At 43.9% G+C, this 25,584-nt stretch overlaps 1 protein-coding gene across 1 annotated transcript in view; it reads right to left on the reverse strand.

The window, feature by feature from the left end:
* The window catches only part of LOC126481787 (centrosomal protein of 78 kDa-like), a 220,826-nt gene that overhangs the window by 191,790 nt on the left and 3,452 nt on the right, over positions 1 to 25,584 (reverse strand). Inside the window, exon 3 of the mRNA XM_050105742.1 lies at positions 8,548 to 8,612. Within this exon, the coding sequence (XP_049961699.1) occupies positions 8,548 to 8,612 (65 nt within the window). The remainder of the gene's footprint in view (positions 1 to 8,547; positions 8,613 to 25,584) is intronic.

Consider the following 25,584-nt stretch of genomic DNA (forward strand, 5'->3'; position numbering starts at 1 on the left):
AACCCACAAGGAGTGTTGATGACGAGAAACTCCTTGGAAGACGCATCCAACGGCAACTGATGGTACGCCTCCGATAAGTCAAGTTTGGAAAAGAACTGGCCCCCAGCGAGCTTGGTAAATAACTCCTCAGGACGGGGAAGAGGATAAGTGTCAATGAGGCTCTGAGCGTTGACAGTGGCTTTAAAATCGCCACACAATCGCAGACTCCCGTTTGGTTTAGAAACCACCACGATTGGCGATGCCCATTCGCTGGAGGTAACAGGAAGGAGAATCCCTGAAGCTGTTAACCTGTCTATCTCAGCCTTGACACGTGCACGCAACTCCATCGGAATAGGGCGTGCCCGGAAAAACTTAGGGCGAGCTGTAGGTTTAATAGTAATGTGGGCTTCAAAATCCTTGGCACGACCCAGACCAGCAGAGAACATGGACGAGAATTCAGAACACAATCCATCCAGCTGTTGATACGGAATATCCTCAGATATGAGGTGCACATCATCATCAATGGAGAACCCAAACAACTGGAAAGCATCATAACCGAACAGATTTTCATTGCCCGCATGATCCACCACATAAAATGTGAGGGGCCGAACAACAGACTTGTAGGCCGTGGAAGCATCAAACTGGCCAACTATAGGAATTTTCTGTTTATTATAAGTTCTCAGATTTCGCGTAACTGGAGACAAGGGAGGGGAGCCCAACTCCAAATATGAGCGACAATTAAAGAGAGTTACTGCAGAGCCAGTGTCCACTCGCATGCGAATGTCTTTATCCAGAACACGAACAGTAACAAACAACTTATTTGTTTGAGAAAGCACACAGTTAACATCCATGTTCGATGCCTCGTCCTCGTCGACAGGAACTTTAGGGGACTGACACACAGAAGCAATGTGGCCTTTTTTCCTACATGAATTACACGTGGCCCAACGTTTTGGACACGCGGCCCTGTCATGCTGTACGAAACAACGTGGACAAGAAGGAAGTGCGGAACGAACCTGCTTCTGTGGCTGCTGTTTTCGCTGCGAGCGTGGCGGCCCAACGCGACGTTGTTGACGTGAGTGAACCGCCGCCACATCGTCGGTCCCCTGGGAAACAGGCAAATTGTCCGTGTCGAAAGTGGTCTGTATAGCGCCTACATCACACCACGTGTCTATTTGCGCACCAGCAGCGTGAGACACTTCAAAAGATTGAGCGATGCTTAGAACTTCCGACAACGACGGGTTTGGCAGTTGTAAGGCACGTTGCCGAACTTCTTTATCAGGAGCAAGCCGTAGAATAGCATCCCTAACCATTGAATCAGCATAAGACTCATGATGAGTGTCCGTGACAAACTGACGTTTCCTACTCAGACCGTGTAGTTCCGCCGCCCAAGCCCGGTAAGATTGATGGGGCTGTTTACGACACCGGTAGAACGCCACGCGGGCGGCAACGACGTGGGTGTTTTTTCAGTAATAGTTAGACAATAAGTCACACATTTCTTGAAAGGACAGAGAGGCAGGTTCCCGCAGAGGGGCTAACTGAGATAGCAACTGATAGATCCGTGGGGAAATCCAAGATAGAAATAACGACTTACACATAGGAGCGTCGACAATGTCGAAAGCCAAGAAGTGTTGCCGCAAACGCTTCTCACAATCCTCCCAGTCTTCAGCGGCCTCGCCGTAAGGAGGGAACGGAGGCGGAGAAGAGGAAGACAGACGATGAGTAAGCGACGTCGACAACGCCTGAATAGCAGCCATCAGCTGTGTTTGTTGTTCAATGAGCGCTTGCAGAAGCTGTTCCATGTCTGCCCACACACGAACGCACAATTCCCCAATGCAGGAAAAAAAATATCCGACCTCGTCGCCAAGAAGTGTTATAACCTTTAATTCACTAATAATTTGCGTGGATATACAAACGTAGAAACAATAGTGAGTTTCATGCTACCAACTCCGTATCTGTCACTCAACTGCTGTGCCGTGACATGCGGCCGGTGCCGTTCATAGCTAGGTGGCGCTCCCGCGCTCAGCCGAACGCCTCTATCGCCGTGTTCGCGTACTGACATAACGGCACTTTTAAATCTCGTGGCACTGTCACAACAGTGAGATTGTGATCAAGTTCACTGATGTGTTCTGAAACATAAATGAGAAAGGATAGGCTCAATTCTACCTTAAAACTGATTAAAGAGGAAAGTCAAAAGGTAGAGTTAATGGAGACACTGTGATTGGTCTTCGGAGACATGCTGACCACCAGTTACTATCCTCCTGTTAACCCTGGCAGCACCAGTAAACAGGAAGAAAGGACAGAGATGGAATACATTAGTGAGAAGTATTAAGTTGAAAGATTAGACATCCAGAGTGTAAGGGAAACCTCTCTAACATTACTGATGGCCATAAGATGCTGCTGCTGGGTGGCTTTTGATGAGTGGGTGAACAACAGTGACTTCAATTCAGTATAAGCCAGTTGCCTACTGGATGCAGGAGTTCAACACCACCAGAGAGGTATATTACAATGCAGAAGGGAAAAATCAAGATCACTAGCATCGTGTGGGAAATTGTGACATACAACAGTTTATGGAAGTTAAAAGAAAATGCTGACGAGACGATACGCAAGGTACAAGCTGCCATAGCTCATTGGCATAGATACTATAATACAACACACCACAGGGGAAATGGTGGAAGGGCTGAAAGACAACAGAAGAGAATCACAGGCATTGATTAAGCAGCTGGCATGTCGTGAACAATGGCTTCAGTAAGGACTTTTTGCACATCGTAGGATCAGCCAGTATGCTTTTATTCGGTACGTTAAACAAACAGGACACCGAGTACTTTGAGACAAGAAAAAAGCAAGTGGAAAAGGAACAGAAGCAACTATTGCACTTAAGCCAGGAGGAAATGGTGATAGTGAAACCCACAACAACCAACTTCAAGAATACAAAACGAAGTCGGCAAAGGTTCTCTGATATCCTGCAGACCAATATGAACAAAATTAAGAAACAAGCTTCTAAATTTCAGAATGAAACAGACCAGAGATTGCAGTGGCTAACCTTAGAGACAGAATTTAATGAGCAGATGATGCAACTGATAGTAATATTCCAAAAAATTCAGAGGAGAATACAAATGGCTACCGGCAGCCATTGTGAATGTACAGAAAGAGATATTAGCATTCCTTATCATCAACCACACACAAGTGATAGAATACCTCCAGTTAATGAGGGATGACATCGGCAACGAGAAGTTTCCACTAACCTTGAAGAAGAGAATGGCTATAGGTTCCTCCAAATAACAGAAACCTATATGTTCCTAACAGACACAAGGTTACCACATGTATTGAAAGTACCCCTAGCATAGAGGCAAACTTTCAATTTGATACAGGATACTGCCACTATCTGTAAGGAGAAAGGAGGATTAGTAGGTATATTTGGCTCCAGAAATGGACTATCTTTTACTAGGCGATGCTAAACAACAACTGCCATATACCTGCATCAGCTACACTATATGATCAAAAGTATACGGACACCCCCAAAAACATATGATTTTCATATTAGGTGCATTGTGCTGCCACCTACTGCCAGGTACTCCATATCAGCAACCTCAGTAGACATTAAACATCGTGAGAGAGCAGAATGGGGTGCTCCGCGGGACTCACGGACTTCGAACGTGGCCTAGTGATTGGGTGTCACTTGTATCATATGTCTGTACGTGAGATTTCTACACTCCTTACATCCCTAGGTCCACTGTCTCTGATGTGATAGTGAAATGGAAATGTGAAGGGACACATACACTACGAAAGCATAAAGGCCGACCTCATGTGTTGACTGACAGAGAGAGACTGCCGACAGTTGAAGAGGGTCGTAATGTGTAATAGGCAGACATCTATCCAGACCATCACACAGGAATTCCAAACTGCATCAGGATCCACTGCAAGTACTATGACAGTTAGGCATGAGGTGGGAAAACTTGGATTTCCTGGTCTAGTGGCTGTTCATAAGCCACACAACACGCCACTAAATGCCAAACGATGCCACGCTTGGTGTTAGGAGCGTAAACATTGGTCAATTGAACAGTGGAAAAATGTTTTGTGGAGTGATGAATCATGGTACACAATGTGGCGATCCAATGGTGGGGTGTGGGTATGGTGAATGCCCGGTGATCGTTATGTGCTGGCATGTGAAGTGCCAACACCAAAATTCGGAGGCAGTGGTGTTATGGTGTGGTAGTGTTTTTCATGGAGGGGATGTGCATCCCTCGTTGTTCTGCATGGCACTATCACAGAACAGGCCTAAATTGGTGTTTTAAGCACCTTCTTGCTTCCCACTGTTGTAGAGCAATTCGGGGATGGTGGTTTCATCTTTCAACATGATCGAGCATATGTTCATAATGCACGGACTGTAGTGTAGTGGTTACACGACAATAACATCCCTGTAACGGACCGGCCTGCACATAGTCCTGACCTTATAAGCTCCCCTCTCCTTGGAGACTATATGGATTAATTAATGACTATTATGTTACAATCCTCTCGTTGTAGTTGACCGTGTATATCAAGACTTCGTTCATTGTTAAATGCAATGGTATGGTACTAACTGATGGAGACGCATTAAAAACTGATAAAATTTAATTTATTTCCTTTATCACACTGCACAAACATAAACACACTATTATTCAAACTGTGTGCTACTACTATTAAACATAGAGATAAATCCTTCGCTACGCAACCGCCTTTGGCTCACGCAGCCTATACCTTCCACAGCCTCTCAACAACTGCCTCTGCTTGCGACTCTCTGGGCCAGTGGGCATTGTCGCCCTACAGAGAACAACCACTTACAGATACTACACACAAGTACCCTCACAACCCAAATCCTACAGAACATCTTTGGGATGTTTTGGAACGCTGACTTCGTTCCAGGCCTCACCAACCGACATCGATACCTCTCCTTAGTGCAGCACTCTGTGAAGAATGGGCTGCCATTCCCCAAGAAAACCTTCCAGCACCTGATTGAATGTATGCCTGCGAGAGTGGAAGCTGTCATCAGGGCTAAGGGTGGGCCAACATCGTATCGAATTCCAGCATTACCGATGGAGAGCGCAATGAACTTGTAAGTCATTTTCAGCCATATGACCGAATGCTTCTGATCACATACTGTATATTGCAAAGCATTAGCACAAGCCCAAAAGATGCACAAGCCCACATCTGCAATTAAAAACAATAAGAGCACAACCTCTGTAAGATAGGTCTGTTGAAACAACCATGCAAGAGTTTCGAAGTAACTATATCAAGAAAATAGTATCAATCACAAATAGCATTTGGATAACCCCAGAACCAAATGAATGGACCTACATGGCCCACAAAGCGGAAGATTAACGGTGTTACATGATGGTCATGAATCAATAGATATAATAGTGAAAGGAACAGGTAAACTAACATTCTTGGGAAAATGTACAGTATATGGTGAGCAGACTACTACTCACCCAGCAGACAATACAAACTGAGCGAACCTTCTGGACATACTATCCAATGTTAACTTATCCATGAAAGAGGTCCCATTTGAAATAAAATAAAGGCAGATAGTGATGAAGATAGAGAAATAGGCTTCCCCACACCTGCAGACATACGAGGGTGAGTCAAATGAAAACCTTAAATTTGTAATAACAAATCGAAATTTCACGCCATTATCCTGTAAGCTGGTAAGCGTGCTACAAACAGCGTGCAGAATGGCCTGTAGGTGGCAACATAGAGCAGATGCAAACATACCGTCACAGTATCAGTATAAAGATGGCTGCCCCACTTGCGACTTGCACCAGGGAAGAACAGCATTCTGTTATTCGGTTTTTGTGTAGTGAAGGTGTGAAACCTATTGAAATTCATCGACGAATGAAGGTTCAGTACTGTGATGCTTGTTTGTCACAGCAGCAAGTCTACGAATGGAGTAGGAAGTTCACAAATGGTGTGACTTCAGTGGAAGACGCTCCTCGTCCAGGTCAGGCGCAACGAGTTGTGACTCCACAGAACATCACAGCAGTTGAAGCCATAGTGAAGGAAAGCCGCCGAGTGACACTGAATGACATTGCAGCATGTTTACAGATTAGTCATGGGTCAGCACACCACTTTGTGCATGATGTGCTCCAGTTTCCCAAAGTGTCTGCAATATGGGTGCCATGGCAGCTGACTCCTGAAATGAGAGAACGACGTGTTGATGCTTGTGAAGAACTTCTTCGACGCTTTGAATGAGAAGGTGATGGCTTCCTTGCGACAATCGTTACTGGGACGAAACCTGGGTTCACTTCCACCAACCGGAAATGAAGAGAGCAAGCAAGGAATGGCACCATTCCTCATCACCAAAACCAAAGAAGTTTCGAACAGAACCATCAGCAAGGAAGGTAATGCTGACTCTCTTCTGAGACGAAAAAGGCGTCATTTTGGAGCATTACATGCCTAGAGGGACCACTGTCACCAGTGCATCATACACAGATCTCCTAAAAATCATCTGCAGCCTGCAATCAAATCAAAGCGACATGGATCGCTGTCAGCAGGTGTCCTTCTGCAACATGACAATGCAAGGCCCCACACTGCCCTTACAACAGCTGCAACAATCACAGACCTGCATTTTGAGTGCCTTCCTCATCCACCATACTCACCTGACCTTGCCCCAAGTGACTTCCTTATGTTTGAAGCACTCAAAGATGCAATGGGAGGAAAGAAGTTCCGTTCTGATGAAGAGGTACGCCACGCGGTGCATGAGTCGTTGCACGGGCTACCAAAAGAATTTTTTTCTAAAGGAATTTATGCATTTTGTAAGCGCTGGAGGACTTGCATTGAGTGTGGGGGAGATTATCTTGAAAAGCGATACAGCTTTGTACCACTTCTGCACAATAAATAACATTTTAAAAAAATTTAAGGTTTTCATTTGACTCACCCTCATACATCACTTGCTGGACCTGAAAGGTATAGGGTGGTGGATGCATGATTTAGAAAATAGGTTAGGGTTACATAAAAGGTAGCATAAACAGTGATCCAACTGGAAAACATAGATTTTCTTTTATATGTTAGTGATCACCAACACCCTCATAACTACAGGAGTTATGCTTAAACTTCTCAGATGCAGCATTCAGTGCTGAAAGTGGCCAGAAGAGAAGTGTTAGGACCATGTGTGTGTTAACTGGGGACCAGCTCATGGTAAATTCTCACTTGCATCCCCCCCCCCCCCAAGTGAAGTTATTCCCAACCAGAGTGCTACATCACCAGATACACAAGAGCACAGATGAAGAATGTGGAAGATGGGATTAGTTATTGGTCACACTTGTGTTATGGGGATGTATTATCAAGGGAAAAATCTAATCTACATATGTACACTTATATGGAAAAAGAAAAGAGAAATCTGTGTATTTATGTATATAGAATGTAACTCGTGTAAGAAAGAAGTGTAAAATTAATGTCTAAGATTTGAGGGTGAATCTTTCCCCAGTAAGGAAGGTGTAATGACTGAAACATGAAGGGCTGCCACAAAAAAGAGAAAAATCATCTAAAGGTGAATATTAGCTGTAAGCCTGATAACTTAGGTTGACAAGCATTGGGAAACTGCTGATTTCATGCTTACTGATTGCTAATTGGCAGTAAAAAGGGATGCAGTCACATATCTTGTACAAGCATAATGCCTAAAACGTCATATGTAGAGGCTCTCAAACATCAAGAGAGTTTGGCAGAGTTCAGCTAAATTCAAGTGTTCCAGCTAATGACAGCAGCTTTGGATGAACAAGCCTACAGCAGATAATATGTAAGTGAGCAGTCAGACTCAATTAACTCTGTGCACTAAGGACATGCAAAGCTTGCTGTTAGTCCATTATATCCCCTGGGCTACATATTTGTCTACAAGAACCTATGTCTGTATGTCATTTACACTGCGGTGAACACTTGAACCTAAGAGTTCCATTAAAGCAATAGAACCCACCACTTTCATGGTTTGTCATAAGTAGTACCATATTACACTGTGCATATGCAAATCTTAACAAAGTTATAGGCCAGGGTGGGCATTTATTCTGGTAACTGGTTGGAGAATCTAGTATAAAACAATCTCTGCCCCCTTCATACCTGACACATGAAGAAGCAATAAAAAGCAGACCAGTAGCCAACCCAGATTCTCATTTCACTATCATTTACCATATCTTCCTCCTTTAGCCTGATATCCAAGTCTATCTGTACTGTCTGTAACTGCAAAATCTCAGCTTGACCCCATCACTGTTTCACTCCTGTACAAAGCCACTCGTGTACCAAGAAAAGGATGACCTAAACATCCCACATTACCTCTGATCTGAGAGTGAGCTTCTAAACTATGTATGTCACAACCCATGTCAGGTTACAAGACTGAAGACTGGTTTGATGCAGCTTTCCACGCTAGTCTACCCTGTGCAGGCCACTGCATCTCTGAATACTACTGCAACGGACATCTATTTAAACCTTCTTATTATATTCAAGCCTTGGTCTTCCACTACAATTTTGACCTTCCACATTACCCTCCATTACCACACTGAGAATTCCTTGAATCTTGAGGATATGTTCTATCAATCAGTCCCAGTGTACCAGCATCAAAAATGCAAAGTCAATTTCATCTTTCAATAGGATTCCTCCTCCCAATTTTAATTTCCCTGGAAAGGGAAAAACAAAAACTTTTGAATACTTTTCAATCAACTGAATGAAAAATACATAAAGGGGACTTGGATTGCGAAACAGAAAATACTCATTTTCATCGGGACAATGCAGTTGCCACAAATGGAATCAGTTGATTCATCTTTCAAGATACCCAGTTAATCCCATTATGATGGAAAACCTCCAGGAATGTGGATTAATTAAAGAATAAAGTTAACCAGCTGTTAGAATTGCCGCTGTAGCATTCAGCATTTGTGATGAATATATTCTGGGCAATATGATCACAATCTGCAGGGTGAGGTGCCTCACTATTCCACATCTAATAACATTCTGCACACTAAAAATATTTATAATCTCTTTTTATGTTGACAGGTAGTGACCAAGGGCTCATAAAGCAAATATCAATCTGCTTCTGCGACATCATTAATTACAGTGATAGAGGCATTTTTTTCTGAATGGTGGCATTTGTTGCTTCAGAATAGAAGATCTGTATGAGAAAAATTCAGAGATATAGTTCTTTTGTAGGTCAGACAAGAAGTTGTAGAGTAAAAATACACTGAACATGGGGATTTTGTGTTGTTGTTGTTGCACCCACTTGAATGGTGCACCATCTGTAAGTTTACTAACTCTCCATGGACACTAGTACCACCAAGGAAAGTGATACAACATTCAACAGAGTGTGGAGCAAATTTCAAGGTAGTTATACATGATTGATAACTTATGGTTTCACAATGACACAAACTGACAATGTTTCTGAGAAAAGTGAGTCAATGATAAATAAGCTTTCTATGATTTTAATGATTAAAAGGTAAACTCGCTTTTCATTCAGAGAAAGTGAGTGGTCGCTTTCTCTGGTCATGCATTAGTGAGACATTGAACTTGATAGAAGGTAAAGCCAACATATAAACTGTAAACAGGAACAAAATAGGCTCATCAATGAAATGTGATGCAATTACAATGAGGCAGTAAATGTTCAATTGGTCTTAATAGGGACAAAAATATGTCACTTGACTTACTGAACACATGAAAAAATACTGCTTTCATTTATCATTCTGTTAAATTATCTGCTTTCATCATATTGTCTGCTTTAAATGTTTCAAGGATAATACATTTTTTCCAGTTCCATTCCTTTCAAAACTAAACCACACTGAACCATTCACCATGCTGAAAAGAGTGCTGTCCCTCTCCAACACAGCATCTATCTCCAGTTAAAATGTTCATGAGGGTATTTTCTTATGACATTCTTGATTATGGAATTAAATGAATCAAACATTCCTTATTTGCAGAGTCTGCCATACTCATTTTCATTTATACAGTGATCATGAGCATTACTGTTTAAATATCATCAAACATCTCTTAGATAATACTTACAGCACACAACAAAGATAAGTATTCTTCTGTCAGAGCAAGACCTTCCAGTACTAGACATGTCAGATGTGTAGATCTGGAAATACAGTTATGAAGAGCTCTGAGAAGAAGATCCATCACAAACTTTGTTTGTATAGCTGGCCTCCCAGTTGCTTTACTGGCTCTCTCTCGTGTATTAAACTCTTCTATATCTGTTGAAACAGAAAAGCAACAACTGTATCTTGATGCCTTGAATAATCTTTAAGTTTAGAATTTTTCCTATTGTTATTATTTCGATGTGGTGGGCCCAACAAGTCAGGACAATGAAATTGACATGACTGTTCCACCATGGATGAAATGTTAGCCATGATTTGATCTTTGCAAGCAAAAAATATATGGCTCCATCAAACAATGTAAAATCCAGGATGGCATGTAACAACATTATAGAAGGAAAGGTGCTACTCACCATATAGCGGAGATGCTCAGTCGCGGTAGGCACAACTAAAAGATTCGCACAATTATAGCTTTCGGCTATTAAGGCTTTTGTCAGCAATACACACACATACACACATGTACACACACTCACGCAAACACAACTTGCACACACATTTGCAGTCTCAGACAACTGAAACCACACTGCGAGCATCAGCACCATTGCATGATGGGAGTGGCGACTGGGTGGGGTAAGGAGGAGGCGGGGATGGGGAGGGGGAGGGATAGTATGGTGGGGGTGGTGGACAGTGAAGTGCTGTAGTTTAGACGGAAGAATATAGTCCGCACAATTCATATATATATATATATATATATATATAAAACAAAGATGATGTGACTTACCAAACGAAAGTGCTGGCACGTCGATAGACACCCAAACAAACACAAACATATACACAAAATTCAAGCTTTCGCAACAAACTGTTGCCTCATCAGGAAAGAGGGAAGGAGAGGGAAAGACGAAAGGATGTGGGTTTTAAGGGAGAGGGTAAGGAGTCATTCCAATCCCGGGACCGGAAAGACTTACCTTAGGGGTAAAAAAAGGACGGGTATACGCTCGCACACACACACACACACACACACACACACACACACACACACACATATCCATCCACATATATACAGACACAAGCAGACATATTTAAAGATAAAGAGTTTGGGCAAAAAGGAGAAGGTGAATACAAAGTGAAACTACTGGCAAAAACAAAAAGAGAAAATAAGACGACAGAAAAGATTTCGAAATGCAACAGTGACAATAACAAACGTAATTGTTGGGTTCAAATTAATGATATGAATTAATAGAGGGAATGTTTCCCTCTATTAATTCATATATATATATATATATATATATATATATATATATATATATATATATATATAGAGAGAGAGAGAGAGAGAGAGAGAGAGAGAGAGAGAGAGAGGGAAACATTCCACGTAGGAAAAATATATCCAAAAACAAAGATGATGTGACTTACCAAATGAAAGTGCTGGCAGGTCGACAGACACACAAACAAACACAAACATACACACAAAATTCAAGCTTTCGCAACAAACTGTTGCCCCATCAGGAAAGAGGGAAGGAGAGGGAAAGACAAAAGGATGTGGGTTTTAAGGGAGAGGGTAAGGAGGCATTCCAATCCCGGGAGCGGAAAGACTTACCTTAGGGGGAAAAAAGGACGGGTATACACTCGCACACACACACACATATCCATCCACACATATACAGACACAAGCAGACAGATTTAAAGACTTTTTATACACTCACACACACACACACATCCATCCACACATACACAGGCACAAGCAGACATCGGTCTGATGTCTGCTTGTGTCTGCACATGTGCGGATGGACATGTGCGTGTGCGCGAGTGTATACCCGTCCTTCCCTCCCCCCAAGGCAAGTCCCCCCGCTCCCGGGACCGGAATGACTCCTTACCCTCTCCCCCAAAAACCCACATCCCTTCGTCCTTCCCCCCCCCCCCCCTGGCCCCCGGCGAGGCAACAGTCCGCCGCGAATGCCTGAACCTTGTGCGCATGCCTGTGCCCGCCCGTGCGTCTGTCGACCCGCCAGCACCCCCACTTGGCAAGTCACATCATCCCTGCTCCCAGATATATCCCTCCTACGTGGAATGTTTCCCTCCATCATAACTATATATATATATATATATATATATATATATATATATATATATATATATATATATATATATGATATGGTTTTAACAGAGGGAAACATTCCATGTTTCCCTCCATCATAACTATATATATATATATATATATGATATGGTTTTAACAGAGGGAAACATTCCACGTAGGAAAAATACATCTAAAAACAAAGATGATGCGACCCACCAAATGAAAGCGCTGGCAGGCCGACACACACACAAACAAACACAAACACACACACAAAATTCAAGCTCTCGCAACAAACCGCCGCCCCACCAGGAAAGAGGGAAGGAGAGGGAAAGACGAAAGGATGTGGGTCCCAAGGGAGAGGGTAAGGAGTCACTCCAATTCCGGGAGCGGAAAGACCTACCTTAGGGGGAAAAAAGGATGGGTATACACTCGCACACACACACACACACATCCATCCACACATATACAGACACAAGCAGACATATTTAAAGACAAAGAGTTTGGGCAGAGACGTCAGTCGAGGCAGAAGTGCAGGGGCAAAGATGTTGTTGAATGACAGGTGAGGTATGAGTGGCGGCAACTTGAAATTAGCGGAAATTGAGGCCTGGTGGATAACGGGAAGAGAGGATATATTGAAGAGCAAGTTCCCATCTCCGGAGTTCGGATAGGTTGGTGTTAGTGGGAAGTATCCAGATAACCCGGACGGTGTAACACTGTGCAAAGATGTGCTGGCCGTGCACCAAGGCATGTTTAGCCACAGGGTGATCCTCATTACCAACAAACACTGTCTGCCTGTGTCCATTCATGCGAATGGACAGTTTGTTGCTGGTCATTCCCACATAGAATGCGTCACAGTGTAGGCAGGTCACTTGGTAGATCACGTGGGTGCTTTCACATGTGGCTCTGCCTTTGATCGTGTACACCTTCTGGGTTACAGGACTGGAGTAGGTGGTGGTGGGAGGGTGCATGGGACAGGTTTTACACCGGGGGGGGGGGGGGGGGGGGTTACAAGGGTAGGAGCCAGAGGGTAGGGAAGGTGGTTTGGGGATTTCATAGGGATGAACTAAGAGGTTACGAAGGTTAGGTGGACGGCGGAAAGACACTCTTGGTGGAGTGGGGAGGATTTCATGAAGGATGGATCTCATTTCAGGGCAGGATTTAAAGACACTCTTGGTGGAGTGGGGAGGATTTCATGAAGGATGGACCTCATTTCAGGGCAGGATTTGAGGAAGTCGTATCCCTGCTGGAGAGCCACATTCAGAATCTGATCCAGTCCCGGAAAGTATCCTGTCACAAGTGGGGCACTTTTGTGGTTCTTCTGTGGGAGGTTTTGGGTTTGAGAGGATGAGAAAGTGGCTCTGGTTATTTGCTTCTGTACCAGGTCGGGAGGGTAGTTGCGGGATGCGAAAGCTGTTGTCAGGTTGTTGGTGTAATGCTTCAGGGATTCCGGACTGGAGCAGATTCGTTTGCCACGAAGAGCTAGGCTGTAGGGAAGGGACCGTTTGATGTGGAATGGGTGGCAGCTGTCGTAATGGAGGTACTGTTGCTTGTTGGTGGGTTTGATGTGGACAGACGTGTGAAGCTGGCCATTGGACAGGTGGAGGTCAACATCAAGGAAAGTGGCATGGGATTTGGAGTAGGACCAGGTGAATCTGATGGAACCAAAGGAGTTGAGGTTGGAGAGGAAATTCTGGAGTTCTTCTTCACTGTGAGTCCAGATCATGAAGATGTCATCAATAAATCTGTACCAAACTTTGGGTTGGCAGACCTGGGTAACCAAGAAGGCTTCCTCTAAGCGACCCATGAATAGGTTGGCGTACGAGAGGTCCATCCTGGTACCCATGGCTGTTCCCTTTAATTGTTGGTATGTCTGGCCTTCAAAAGTGAAGAAGTTGTGGGTCAGGATGAAGCTGGCTAAGGTAATGAGGAAAGAGGTTATAGGTAGGGTGGCAGGTGATCGGCGTGAAAGGAAATGCTCCATCGCAGCGAGGCCCTGGACGTGCGGAATATTTGTGTATAAGGAAGTGGCATCAATGGTTACAAGGATGGTTTCCGGGGGTAACAGATTGGGTAAGGATTCCAGGCGTTCAAGGAAGTGGTTGGTGTCTTTGATGAAGGATGGGAGACTACATGTAATGGGTTGAAGGTGTTGATCTACGTAGGCAGAGATACGTTCTGTGGGGGCTTGGTAACCAGCTACAATGGGGCGGCCGGGATGATTGGGTTTGTGGATTTTAGGAAGAAGGTAGAAGGTAGGGGTGCGGGGTGTCGGTGGGGTCAGGAGGTTGATGGAGTCAGGTGAAAGGTTTTGCAGGGGGCCTAAGGTTCTGAGGATTCCTTGAAGCTCCGCCTGGACATCGGGAATGGGGTTACCTTGGCAAACTTTGTATGTGGTGTTGTCTGAAAGCTGACGCAGTCCCTCAGCCACATACTCCCGACGATCAAGTACCACGGTCGTGGAGCCCTTGTCCGCCGGAAGAATGACGATGGATCGGTCAGCTTTCAGATCACGGATAGCCTGGGCTTCAGCAGTGGTGATGTTGGGTGTAGGATTAAGGTTTTTTAAGAAGGATTGAGATGCAAGGCTGGAAGTCAGAAATTCCTGGAAGGTTTGGAGAGGGTGATTTTGAGGAAGAGGAGGTGGGTCCCGCTGTGACGGAGGATGGAACTGTTCCAGGCAGGGTTCAATTTGGATGGTGTCTTGGGGAGTTGGATCATTAGGAGTAGGATTAGGATCATTTTTCTTCGTGGCAAAGTGATATTTCCAGCAGAGAGTATGAGTGTAGGACAGTAAATCTTTGACGAGGGCTGTTTGGTTGAATCTGGGAGTGGGGCTGAAGGTGAGGCCTTTGGATAGGACAGAGGTTTCGGATTGGGAGAGAGGTTTGGAGGAAAGGTTAACTACTGAATTAGGGTGTTGTGGTTCCAGATTGTGTTGATCGGAATTTTGAGGTTTTGGAGGGAGTGGAGCTGGAAGTGGGAGATTGAGTAGATGGGAGAGACTGGGTTTGTGTGCAATGAGAGGAGGTTGAGGTTTGCTGGAAAGGTTGTGAAGGGTGAGTGAAGGGTGAGTCGCTTCTGCCTCGGTGTTAATGGTAGTTATATACATATGCGGTGTCATGCAGGTGAGCATTAACATCTGGAGTGTTTATGACAGAGGCACACAGGGCCAACACCTGGCATCATGGTGTTGGGAGCCATTACTTACAATTGCTGTTCTTCTCTGGTGATCGTACAGGAAACGTACACATAAAACATCACTCAACCTGGCGTGATACCATTTGTGCATCAACAAGGCGATGTGCTTTTCTAACAAGACATTGCATGACCATACACATCCAGTGCCATCCAATGTGCTCTCCAAGGTGTATGCCAACTACTCTGGCCATCATGATCCCCAGATCTGTCCACCATTCAGCATGTTTGGAACTGATCTTGCATGGTCTGCAAGACCAACAGCAGATCGGCTCAGCTGAGACACCAGGTGGAAATTGCATGGCAGGCCATTCCACAAGACTACAGTCATCGCCTCTAAGATTGTCTCCATTGGGCAATTGAAGTCTGCATTGCTGCAAAAGGAGATTGTACTGGGTACTAGCACTGACATTTCACATGCTCTGTCAACTATTCAGATACATGTGGTTCTGTTGGAGTGATTGTTTTCTGCATAAGTCCTCACGAGTGTGACAGTAAAATTTCCCTTTGAATTCTTGGTGTTCTTTTTCCAATTTACAATAGTGTACATAACAGATGACAGCCTAGTTTACTTAACTCACAGAAGACAAAACGACTTTTATTTTTCCTCAAATTCATAAGTGTAATTTTACTCTGGCATTCTTCAGCCTTCTTCTTTTCTATTTCTTCTCTCTATCTTTGTTATTTAGATACTCCTTTAGCTATCCTCTTTGTGTTTTTTTTTTCTGTCATGTTTTCATCAGAAGAAAAGCAGGACAAACACCCAAGCAAGGAAGGGGATCCACAGAAGATTGCTTGCACTGTGAGGCACCATGCAGACACAAGAACCCCCTTCGTACACATGCTCTTTCCGCAAATTTTTGTGCAGGCTCTTTTATTCCTGTTTGCCTGCAATTGTGCACAACAAAAGCAGCATTGTGTGGACATACTTTGATGGCAATGATCCTTTCTCCTCAGGATATGAGGCACTGGTGGAAATTTAGCTATGACGATGGATCGTGAGTTGTGCTCCAGTAGCTCTGTCGGTAGTGCACTTGTCCACAAAAGGCAAATGTCCCAAGTTTGAGTCTTGGTACAGCACACAGTTTTAACCTGCCAGAAGATTTATATCAGTGCACACTTTGCTGCAAAGTGAAAATTTCATTCTGGTCTCCACCCAGTAACTAGCACGCCTACTGCTCAGAGGTTCAGCGCCTATAACTGTTCACAATATATCCTTACTTGAGGACAAATTAGTCATGTTATGTGCATTGAGAGCTACAATGGCATCAGGGATTGCAGATGATCCTACAGATGCACAGCCTTTACCCAAGGTGCCCCAACATTGGAACAGCCCAAGGTAGCAGCCTGAAGCCTGAGCATCGTTGCAAACAGTGCTTTAGCTGTTTGCAGGTAGCAGCCCATTCTGCCTGCATTCATACTCAACAAGCACAGTCTCTCTCTGTCTTTCACTTTGTACAATTATGTAACAGTATGAAACAAAGTAATAGCTCAAGCAATCAGAGACTACAATGACTGCTATGACATGACATGACTGTTGTGATACACAGTTCACTTGACATCTCTAACAGGGTCCCTCTCAGAAGCTGGACAGTCAGATATAGGTACAAGAAAGGTAGCTGTGAAGAAACCTTGGGTAGCAGAAGAAATGCTTCAAATGATTCATGAATAATGGAAGTACAAAAATGTTCAGGAAAAGCCAGGAATAGAGGAATGTAAAGTCACTTAGGAATTAAATAAATAAGAAGAGCAGGAAAGCCATGGCAAAAATGGCTGCAGGAAAAATGCAAAGAAACAGAAAAAGAAATGATTGTTGGAGGACTGATTCAGTACAATGTTGAAAACAACCTTCAGTGAAATGAAGAGTACATTGCATCAACATTTTGAGTTCAAGAGGAATTCCACACTTAACTGCAAAGGTGAAAGTGGATAAGTGAAAAGACTATCCTGAAGGAATAAGAGTCAATATGGAAGACATAGGAGATCCAGAGTTGATAAACTCTGGAAATCAAATAAGGTGAAAGTCATAGACAACATTCCTTTGGAAATTCTAAAATCAATGGAGTAAATGGCAGCCAAATGATCATTCAAGTTGGTGTGTAGAATCTGTAAGACTGGAGACATACCATCAGACTTCTGGAAAAATATAATCCACACACCCCAAAGATAGCAAAATCAGACAAATGCGAGAACTATCACATAATCAGCTTAGCAGCTCATGCATCCAAGTTCCTGACATGAGTAATATGCGGAAGATGGAAAAGGAAACTGAGGATCTGTTAAGAGGATGACCAGGTTCGGCTTTCGAAAAGGTAAAGGTGCAAGAGAAGCCCTGTGGAGAAAAAATCACTTAAAAATAATGGTAAAAAATATAGGTGTCTGCTATAAAAAGTTACATGGACGAAAACTGTTAGTTGAAAAAGCTCATGTCGTTGCAGCTCATGGTGTTTTTTTACATAAAATTGTAGGAAAGGATATATGTCCAATTATAGGGTTAGACGAAACCTGGGTCAACATTGGAGAATCAGTTAATATATGTTGGACAGACAATAATCTGAATAGCAGTGGTCATCAGCCAACAGGAAAAGCATCCCAATTAAGTGTGGCTCACGCAGGTTCTTCAAAATGTTTTGTGCATGAAGGACTTGTAGTTTTTTGACCGAGAAAAACCTGTGCCTATCATGAAAATATGGATCACCCACAGTTTCTGCAATGGTTTAAAGATTTGTTGCTCCAGTTTAGTGTTCCGACAGTGTCTGTAACAGATAATGCATCTTACCGTTCTGTGATTTTAGACAAAACTCCAACAATCAGTGACCACAAAGAAACTATGCAGTGGTTGCAAACGAGAGACATTGCTGCGAACATGAGCACAACAAAGCTCCTGTTATATTCTTTTGTAAAACAAAATAAGCTGTGATGCCAAGGGAACAAGATCGTACGGTAATTAGACTACCACCTTATCACTGCAATTTTAACCCATATGAATTGGTTTGGAGTGATATCAAGGCCTATATTTGAAATATCAACAAGAATTTTACAATAACAGAAGTGGAAAGGCTGCTACATGAAGGTCTTGCTACTGTAGACGCCACCTCATTGAGGAAGAAAGTAGACCATTTGGTACATTCATAAAAGAAGCACACACTAAAGACAGAATTATAAATGAGAACAAACAATTAATAATTTCTCTTGACTTTTTTAATGGTTTTAGGGCAAAAAACTGCTACAGTCATTAGCGCCCACTCTGTGGCTTAGGGAAGGGTTTTTTTAAAAAAAAAAAAAAAAAAAAAAAAAAAAACACAATTTGGAAATCAGCAGCAATGGGAGCGAAACTCAAAAAGTGGGGAAACTAAAAAACAGAAGGAAAGATTAGAAAACCACTATAGAAGGGGGGGGGGGTTGTTTTCCCCAAAAAGAGCTTCAAATGACCGATGTCATCTCACTGACACTGATAAACCCGAGGACGCGATCGGCTGAGCATGTGTCATCTGCTAAAATGGAAGATATATCCGGCGACAGCTGTAAACAGGTGCGTAGCGGAAAATAGGGGCACTGAAGTAAAAGGTGTCTCGCTGTCCACAGTTGAGAGCAGTGGGGACAAAGAGGGGGAGGATCACCACTTAAAAGATGTCGATGGCTAAAAAGACAGTGGCCTATCCAGAGTCTAGTTAAAATTACCTCCTCCCGACGATGAGTTCAAGAGAAAGAGGTCCAAGCACAGGGAAGAGCTTTCATGTCCTGCAATTTATTATTGGGAAGTGTAAACCAATGTGTGTGCCATAAACGACGAGCAACACGACGACGTAAAACACTCTGTAGATCTGCGAACAGCAGGCTGAGGAAGAGAGACAGCAGCCTTGGCCGCTATATCGGCCACCTCGTTTCCACGGATAACAACATGTCCTGGGATCCAGAGGAATGCCACAGAGACACCCCCCAAGTGGAGGCAGTCCTGAATCCGGTGGACCAGAGGGTAGACAGGGTAAAGAGCTACGAGACTGAGGAGAGAGCTGAGCGAATCTGAGCATATGATATACTGTATACGCTGATGGCGACGGATGTATTGGACAGCCTGGAGAACAGCTGATGACAATTTTGGTGCTGATTCTGGTGATAGTGAAAGAGAACTGATTGGAATTGCGCCACTGACATTGTAAGTTGGTGAGTGAAAATGCATACAGAATTAATTCTTTCTCTCTGCAACCAAGTAGGCTATGCATCTTTTGCTTTATTTTGTTCTAAGAATGTGGACAGCATGTTCTTTGCTATGTTTAGGTTTACATTATTATATGACATTTTATATGCACATATTTACAGTAACAATTTGGAATGACCTCTCATAGACATTGTCATTAACTTCACGTGTCGTTTATTTCCTGGCTTCATGTACTATCAAAATGCTTTTTCTCCAATGTTGTTGTGTCCACTGTTAGAAAAAATACTTTGTTGTACTTATGTACACATTATCATGCAACAGTTTAAATATATGTTGACTGTAGCTTACATTTACAAAACACTTCGGAGCTGTGGGTGTGTGCAGTGGCAGCTATTGCAACCTCGTAATCGTATTGTAGCCAACTACACATGAGGTATCAAGTGACATGTTTCACCAGCCTGAGTGTAGTTTTCATGATATGTCAGAGAGCGGATGGGGGACCAGTGCAGGAGATGGGAATCGATTGGTTCCACACTGTGGCAGCTGCGTGAGCGGCAAAAGACATGCAGATGGTAAGGCTGTTGAGGTCATCGATCAAGGCGATGATATTATTTTCTTCCGCATTAGGAGGAATGTTGAAAGTGTGCAGGAGTGTGACATGATGCGTGGAGTCATCGCGCGTACAAGGAGGTGAGTGAAGCACAAAGAGAGTACTGTCACATAACTGCAAGAAGATGTCATCGACCAACAGAGAACAGATGTCAACATAGAAGTGTGGATTGTAGGAGAGAGTGGGAAATGTGGAAAGCTAAAAAAAGTGCTTGTGGAGACCGTGTTGGGGGAAAAACTGTCAAATGCAGTACCCAAAGCACTCAGAACACATGAATCACATGGATCAAATGTGAGAGGTAGACAGCAAGGAGGGAACAGGAGCAAACTCATCAGTCAGGTATTGGTAGTGGGAAGATCATCATGAAGCATCCAAACTGGCTTGAATATGTTGATGGAAATGGTTTGCAGCTTATCATGAACGAGGATGTCAAAGTTTCAGGTGGAGCAACAGGGCACTTTGTGAGGGCTTGAATAAGGCAGTTGGAGAGCTGACTGCATGGTGTCATCAAGGAGTATTACATAGTCACAGTGCTCTAAAGTTTTATGAATAAAGACACGAGGCAGTGTGGGCACACAGAGATGGGGTGCAGATGTGAGCAATGTGAGTGAATGCGGTCATGCTCGACCAAAGTTGAGAGCTCAGAACAGAGTGGAGGCTCACAGTCTTCGACAAATTCAGCAGGCAAGCTCAAGGGTTCGCTATAACGTATGTGAGCCAGGGATGTCCATAAGTCCACCCTAAATGCCATTCCAAGCAGGATCCAGAAGAGAGCATAGGACCAGGAAATAGAATGACATGAGCGCTGCCTGAAGGATCGGGTGCCAGAACTCAACCAGCCCATTAGACTGCAGGGCCCAGGCTCTCAGCTGCTAGTGAAGTGATTGCTTTTGCTGACATATTTTGCAACAATGACTGCTCTCATATGGAAAGAGAAAGCATGTGATGCTACTGAAAACTCATGTGCAAACATTTTCTTTGACAGTAGTGTGAATTTATTGGCACTGCACAAGTTGCACAGCCTGGTGAAAAGGATAGATCCAAACTGTCATCCCTGATAAGTAGTAATAGAAGAGGGGAAACTGAAGTAAGGAATCCAAAAGGTGACAAATGCCTGAGCAACAATATCTCCAATAATGAGCAGGCTTGAAACAGCTTTGACCCACCTGGTGACACAGTCAATAATGGACAGAAAGTATCAGCAACCCACTGAGGAGGGAGAGGACCAATGAGGTTGAGATACTGTGTCAAAACTGCCCTTTATGGATATTTAACTGACCCAGAGAAGGGTGGGAATGGCGTCCGACTTTACTGCGTTGGAATAGGAGGCATGTGCATGTCCAGATGAGACACTTTGACTTAATGCCTATCTAAACTAAACATTTGGTAACAATGCATGCAATAGCCTTAATACCTGGATGCGCAATGTCGTGGATCACCGAGAAGACTTTCTGGTGTAGGGGGATGGGGATGAGGGGGTGGAGACTACCTGTGGAAGTGTCACATAGTACCATGTTTGAAGAGCCAGATGGACACCGTAGCTCAATAACCAATGAGATATCATTATCTCATAGTAAATGATCTATACTGGGGTCATCCTATTGGACCCATGCAAGTTAGTCCAAGTCCAACAGTGAAGATATAGTGTTGAAGAGATAGTGTGTACACGAGACATGTAGTCAGCGACAACATTCTCAGTTCCTTTTGTATAACAAAAATCAGTGGTTTACTGGCAAATGAGGTATATGTGATGAAAGCAGTGGGGCAGCAATCAAATCATTAGCAGAATTATGGATGGTATCAGTGAGTGGTTTGTGATCTGTATGTATAGTTACATACCAGCCTTCTATGTTCTTGCAGAAGGGGTGGACCGCCTCGTATATTGCCAAAAGTTCCCTATCAAGGGCTCACTACTTATGTTGTGAGGTGGTAAGTTTTTGGGAAAGAAATGAAGAGGGTGTGTTGAGTCATTCATGAGCTGTTGCAGGATGGCACTAATCGAAGACTCGCTCACATCTGTATTAATAGAAATGTGCATGTCACTAATGGAGTGTATGAGTGTGGCAGTATTGGCCAGTGCTCTTTTAAGTGTGCTGCGTCTCATCAGACCATAGTGCTTTACCGACGCTGGAAGTGTATTTTCCTGCCAAGGCACATGTCAGAGGGGCTTGAGGGACACAGCGTGAGGGATGTGCCATTGGAAAAAACTGACCATTCCTAGCAAATGATGGAGGTCATGAAATATTTTGGGTAACTGCAAATCTAGAGGAATGTGATGTGATTGGACTCAGGGTGAATATCATCAGTGGAGATGGTATGGCCCAGGAAAGCGACACTGGTAGCACATAACTGACATTTATCATGGTTTATCTTAAAGCCATTGTTGACGAATGTTTTGAGAACTCGAGATAAATCGAAATCATGTTCTTCAGCAGAAGAGGTGGATGAGAATATCTTCAAGGTGAGCATAGTAGAAAGGGAAAGGGAACAAGACTGAGTCAATAAATCGTTGCTACATCTGTGTGCCATTTTTAAGACCTTAAGGCATGTAGCCGTATTCAAATAATCCAAACGATGTAATAATAGTGGTTTCAGATATATTGTGCATAGGGGGTTGATGATAACCCTTTCAGCAGTCAATAACACTGAAAATCTGTGCACTTTGCAGATGTTGGGCAAAATCCTAGATGTGTGAAATCAGATAATTGTCAAGGATCATCCAAGCATTGAGTTTGCGGTAGGCCCCACACAAGCAGAAAGAACCATCTTTTTTAGGCATAAGATGTATAAGAGACGACTATTACACAATCCCAGAATCAAACAGGTCCTGTGTTGCAGCCTTAGTGTGCGCAGTTTGGTGGCGCAGAGGGGGCGAGCCTTATACTGGACAGGGAGAGGAAAGGGGCCTCACTACTAACTAGCCTATGGCGGGTACCATTAGTAACATTACCTATAATGGAATGTGTACAAACGTAACAACACTCGTCGACAAAGGTAAGATACACAAAATGCTGTAAGTTTGATTGCCACTGACTTGTTGAGACTGTGGTTAAGGTGGAGGCACAGGCAGGTCAGGAGCCTTAGTGACGTGTGTGGCTGTAATGTGGTGAGGTCGGTGACCATGTGGATAGCATGCGCAAAGTTGGCTGACGCATTGGAAATCAGATGATGCAGGTTGTTGGTGTTGTTGTTGTTCCCAGAATGAGGTTGTTGTTGTTGTTGTTGTTGTTGTTGTTGTTGTTGTTGGCATGGAGGTCAGAAAACTGTGGGCGGTAAGTCGAAAGCTGGGTCAGCAAACTGAAAAGATCTGCTGTCAAACATGAGTACTTCGAGGTAGCACAGACAAGTGCAAAGTTCTGAGAGGTGGTGTAAAGGGCAAGATGACAAAGGTACCTGGAATGCAAGAGGTGCATGGAGAAGCAGAGTAGCTGATTGGAGGTCCGGCAAGAGGCTGAAATGTTTGAGGAAGTTGATCCTGAGACTGGGGCAGTCGCCATTAGTGATCTGCAAGGTCCAACAGAATACCAGATCCAGGATGCATTGCAGGCGAATATCTGCTGAGCCATGGACAAGTATGTTGGAGTTGGTGGCTGCATGGAGGAACAGCAATGCAGGAAGAAGACTTGCAGGAGTGCTTGATGGTGGAATGATGCTGGTATCAGCCCTGGTGTCGATGACAAAGTGGAGAGTCCAGGCAGGGTCATTCACTGTATTGGATGACTAAGCAGACGGGCAACACGCCGTGAGTCGTGGCCCCTAAATGGACTCGCAACCAGAGTTTGGGTATGCACATAGTGGATGACAAGACCATGCAGTATCACTGAAAGTCACATGGTACCAACATAATGGGTATGCAGATGTGGCTCTGCTGTGTATCACCCGAGCTGTTTGATGCACTTTGTACTCATTCAGCCTAAGGAGAAGAGTGGGAAGCAGGCACAGGAGGCACATATGGTGCCAGAAGTTGACCGCCAGCTGGCACTGGACATAGCTGCTGAGAGTGTGTGCCGCACGCATAGCCATTGCAGGGTAAAGAAGCATCTGGACTGAGGTAGGAGGACTACAACCTCTGAATCCATGGGTGGGCTGCCGGAGGGAACAAGCTTTTGATGCTGGCTAATACTGTCTGCAAGATGGAGTTTCTCTTCTGAAACAGCAGACTTGTGAGACAGGGGACGTAGTTGAAGATTGGACAGCAATTTAACAAGCCAAGGACTCAAAGCACAAATGTCTAGCAGCTTTTCAGATGTGGCTTGGGAGCACAGATGGTGCCACAATTGAGACAGGGTCTGCTCCTGCAGATATAAGTCATTAATGGTGTAGTGAATAGCTTTGGCAAGAGGGCATATAGACGTTCAATAATACAGGACCATGGTGTAGCATATTGACATGGTGGATCTAGCAGCAGGTCACTGATGATGTCTGGTTCTTCATGTAAGTGGCTAACCAGGCACATGAATCACACATCGTCACTCAGAATTTGTGAGTATCCAACAAGTTATTGACCAAGGGGAACCATGTTTTGGAGTTCTGCAGGCAAGGTAGTTTCAGGAGACATCCAACAATCACCTGCTGCAGTAGCGCAGGAAGAGATGAGCAGCAGTTTTTCGACCGCGAAGGTGGCATGGACCCAGGAAGTGGCACCTCATCTGAAGTCTGGGTGGGGGTTGTGGTAGTGATGCTCTGTCCGCACATGGTACAAGACACGGTTGTCACAAATGAGCATGCAGTTGATGCATCCATGGTCAGTACATATATCTGCTGCTGCAGCACTGCGAAAGCTGAAGACATCTCTTGCCTGATTTGGCATGGGATGATATTGGGGTATTGGGCACACTGTGGAAGCAGACACATTATCCTGCATGTGGTTCCTGCCAAGGTTCCTGTGACCCAGAGAGGTTAGAGTTCACATTCACAGATGAATGCAAGCTGCTAGGTACACATGAGTGCAGGATCATAGGAAAGCTGAAGGCATCTCTTGCTTGATTTGGTGTGGGATGAAATCGGGTTTTGTGGCACACTGTGGAAGTGGACACATTGTCCTGCTTGTGGTTCCCACCAAGGTGTCTGTGAGCCAGAGAGGTTAGAGTTTACATTCACAGATGGACGAGCTGGTAGGCATACACAAGTGCAGGATCAGTATAGGATGAACAGAAGGAATATCACTATCAAAAAACACTCTCTGTGTGTCCATGGTAGGCTTTGGGTTACAAAACTGTTGCCAGTCCATAGGCACATAGCCATAAATACTTATCATAAAAACATGATTGAATGGAAGGCATCTGGGGTTATCAGTGTGGCAAATCCTATTCCCACATGGAATCTCTGGGCAGAAGAGATCACCAACACACAACTGAACATAACACTTTTTACTATAAATGACATACACCATTACAAGTGAGCACATACAATGGACGTTCATACCAGACTAAGTCAAAGATTGCAGGTCTGGATTAAAGGTAGCCCTTCTCAAAGTCGATGAACACATGTTCAATGCTGGTGGTTGGCACAAGTTTTTAATTTGTAAACTGAC

This window comes from Schistocerca serialis, chromosome 5, assembly GCF_023864345.2.
Source record: "Schistocerca serialis cubense isolate TAMUIC-IGC-003099 chromosome 5, iqSchSeri2.2, whole genome shotgun sequence".
Taxonomy (NCBI): Eukaryota; Metazoa; Arthropoda; class Insecta; order Orthoptera; family Acrididae; genus Schistocerca; species Schistocerca serialis.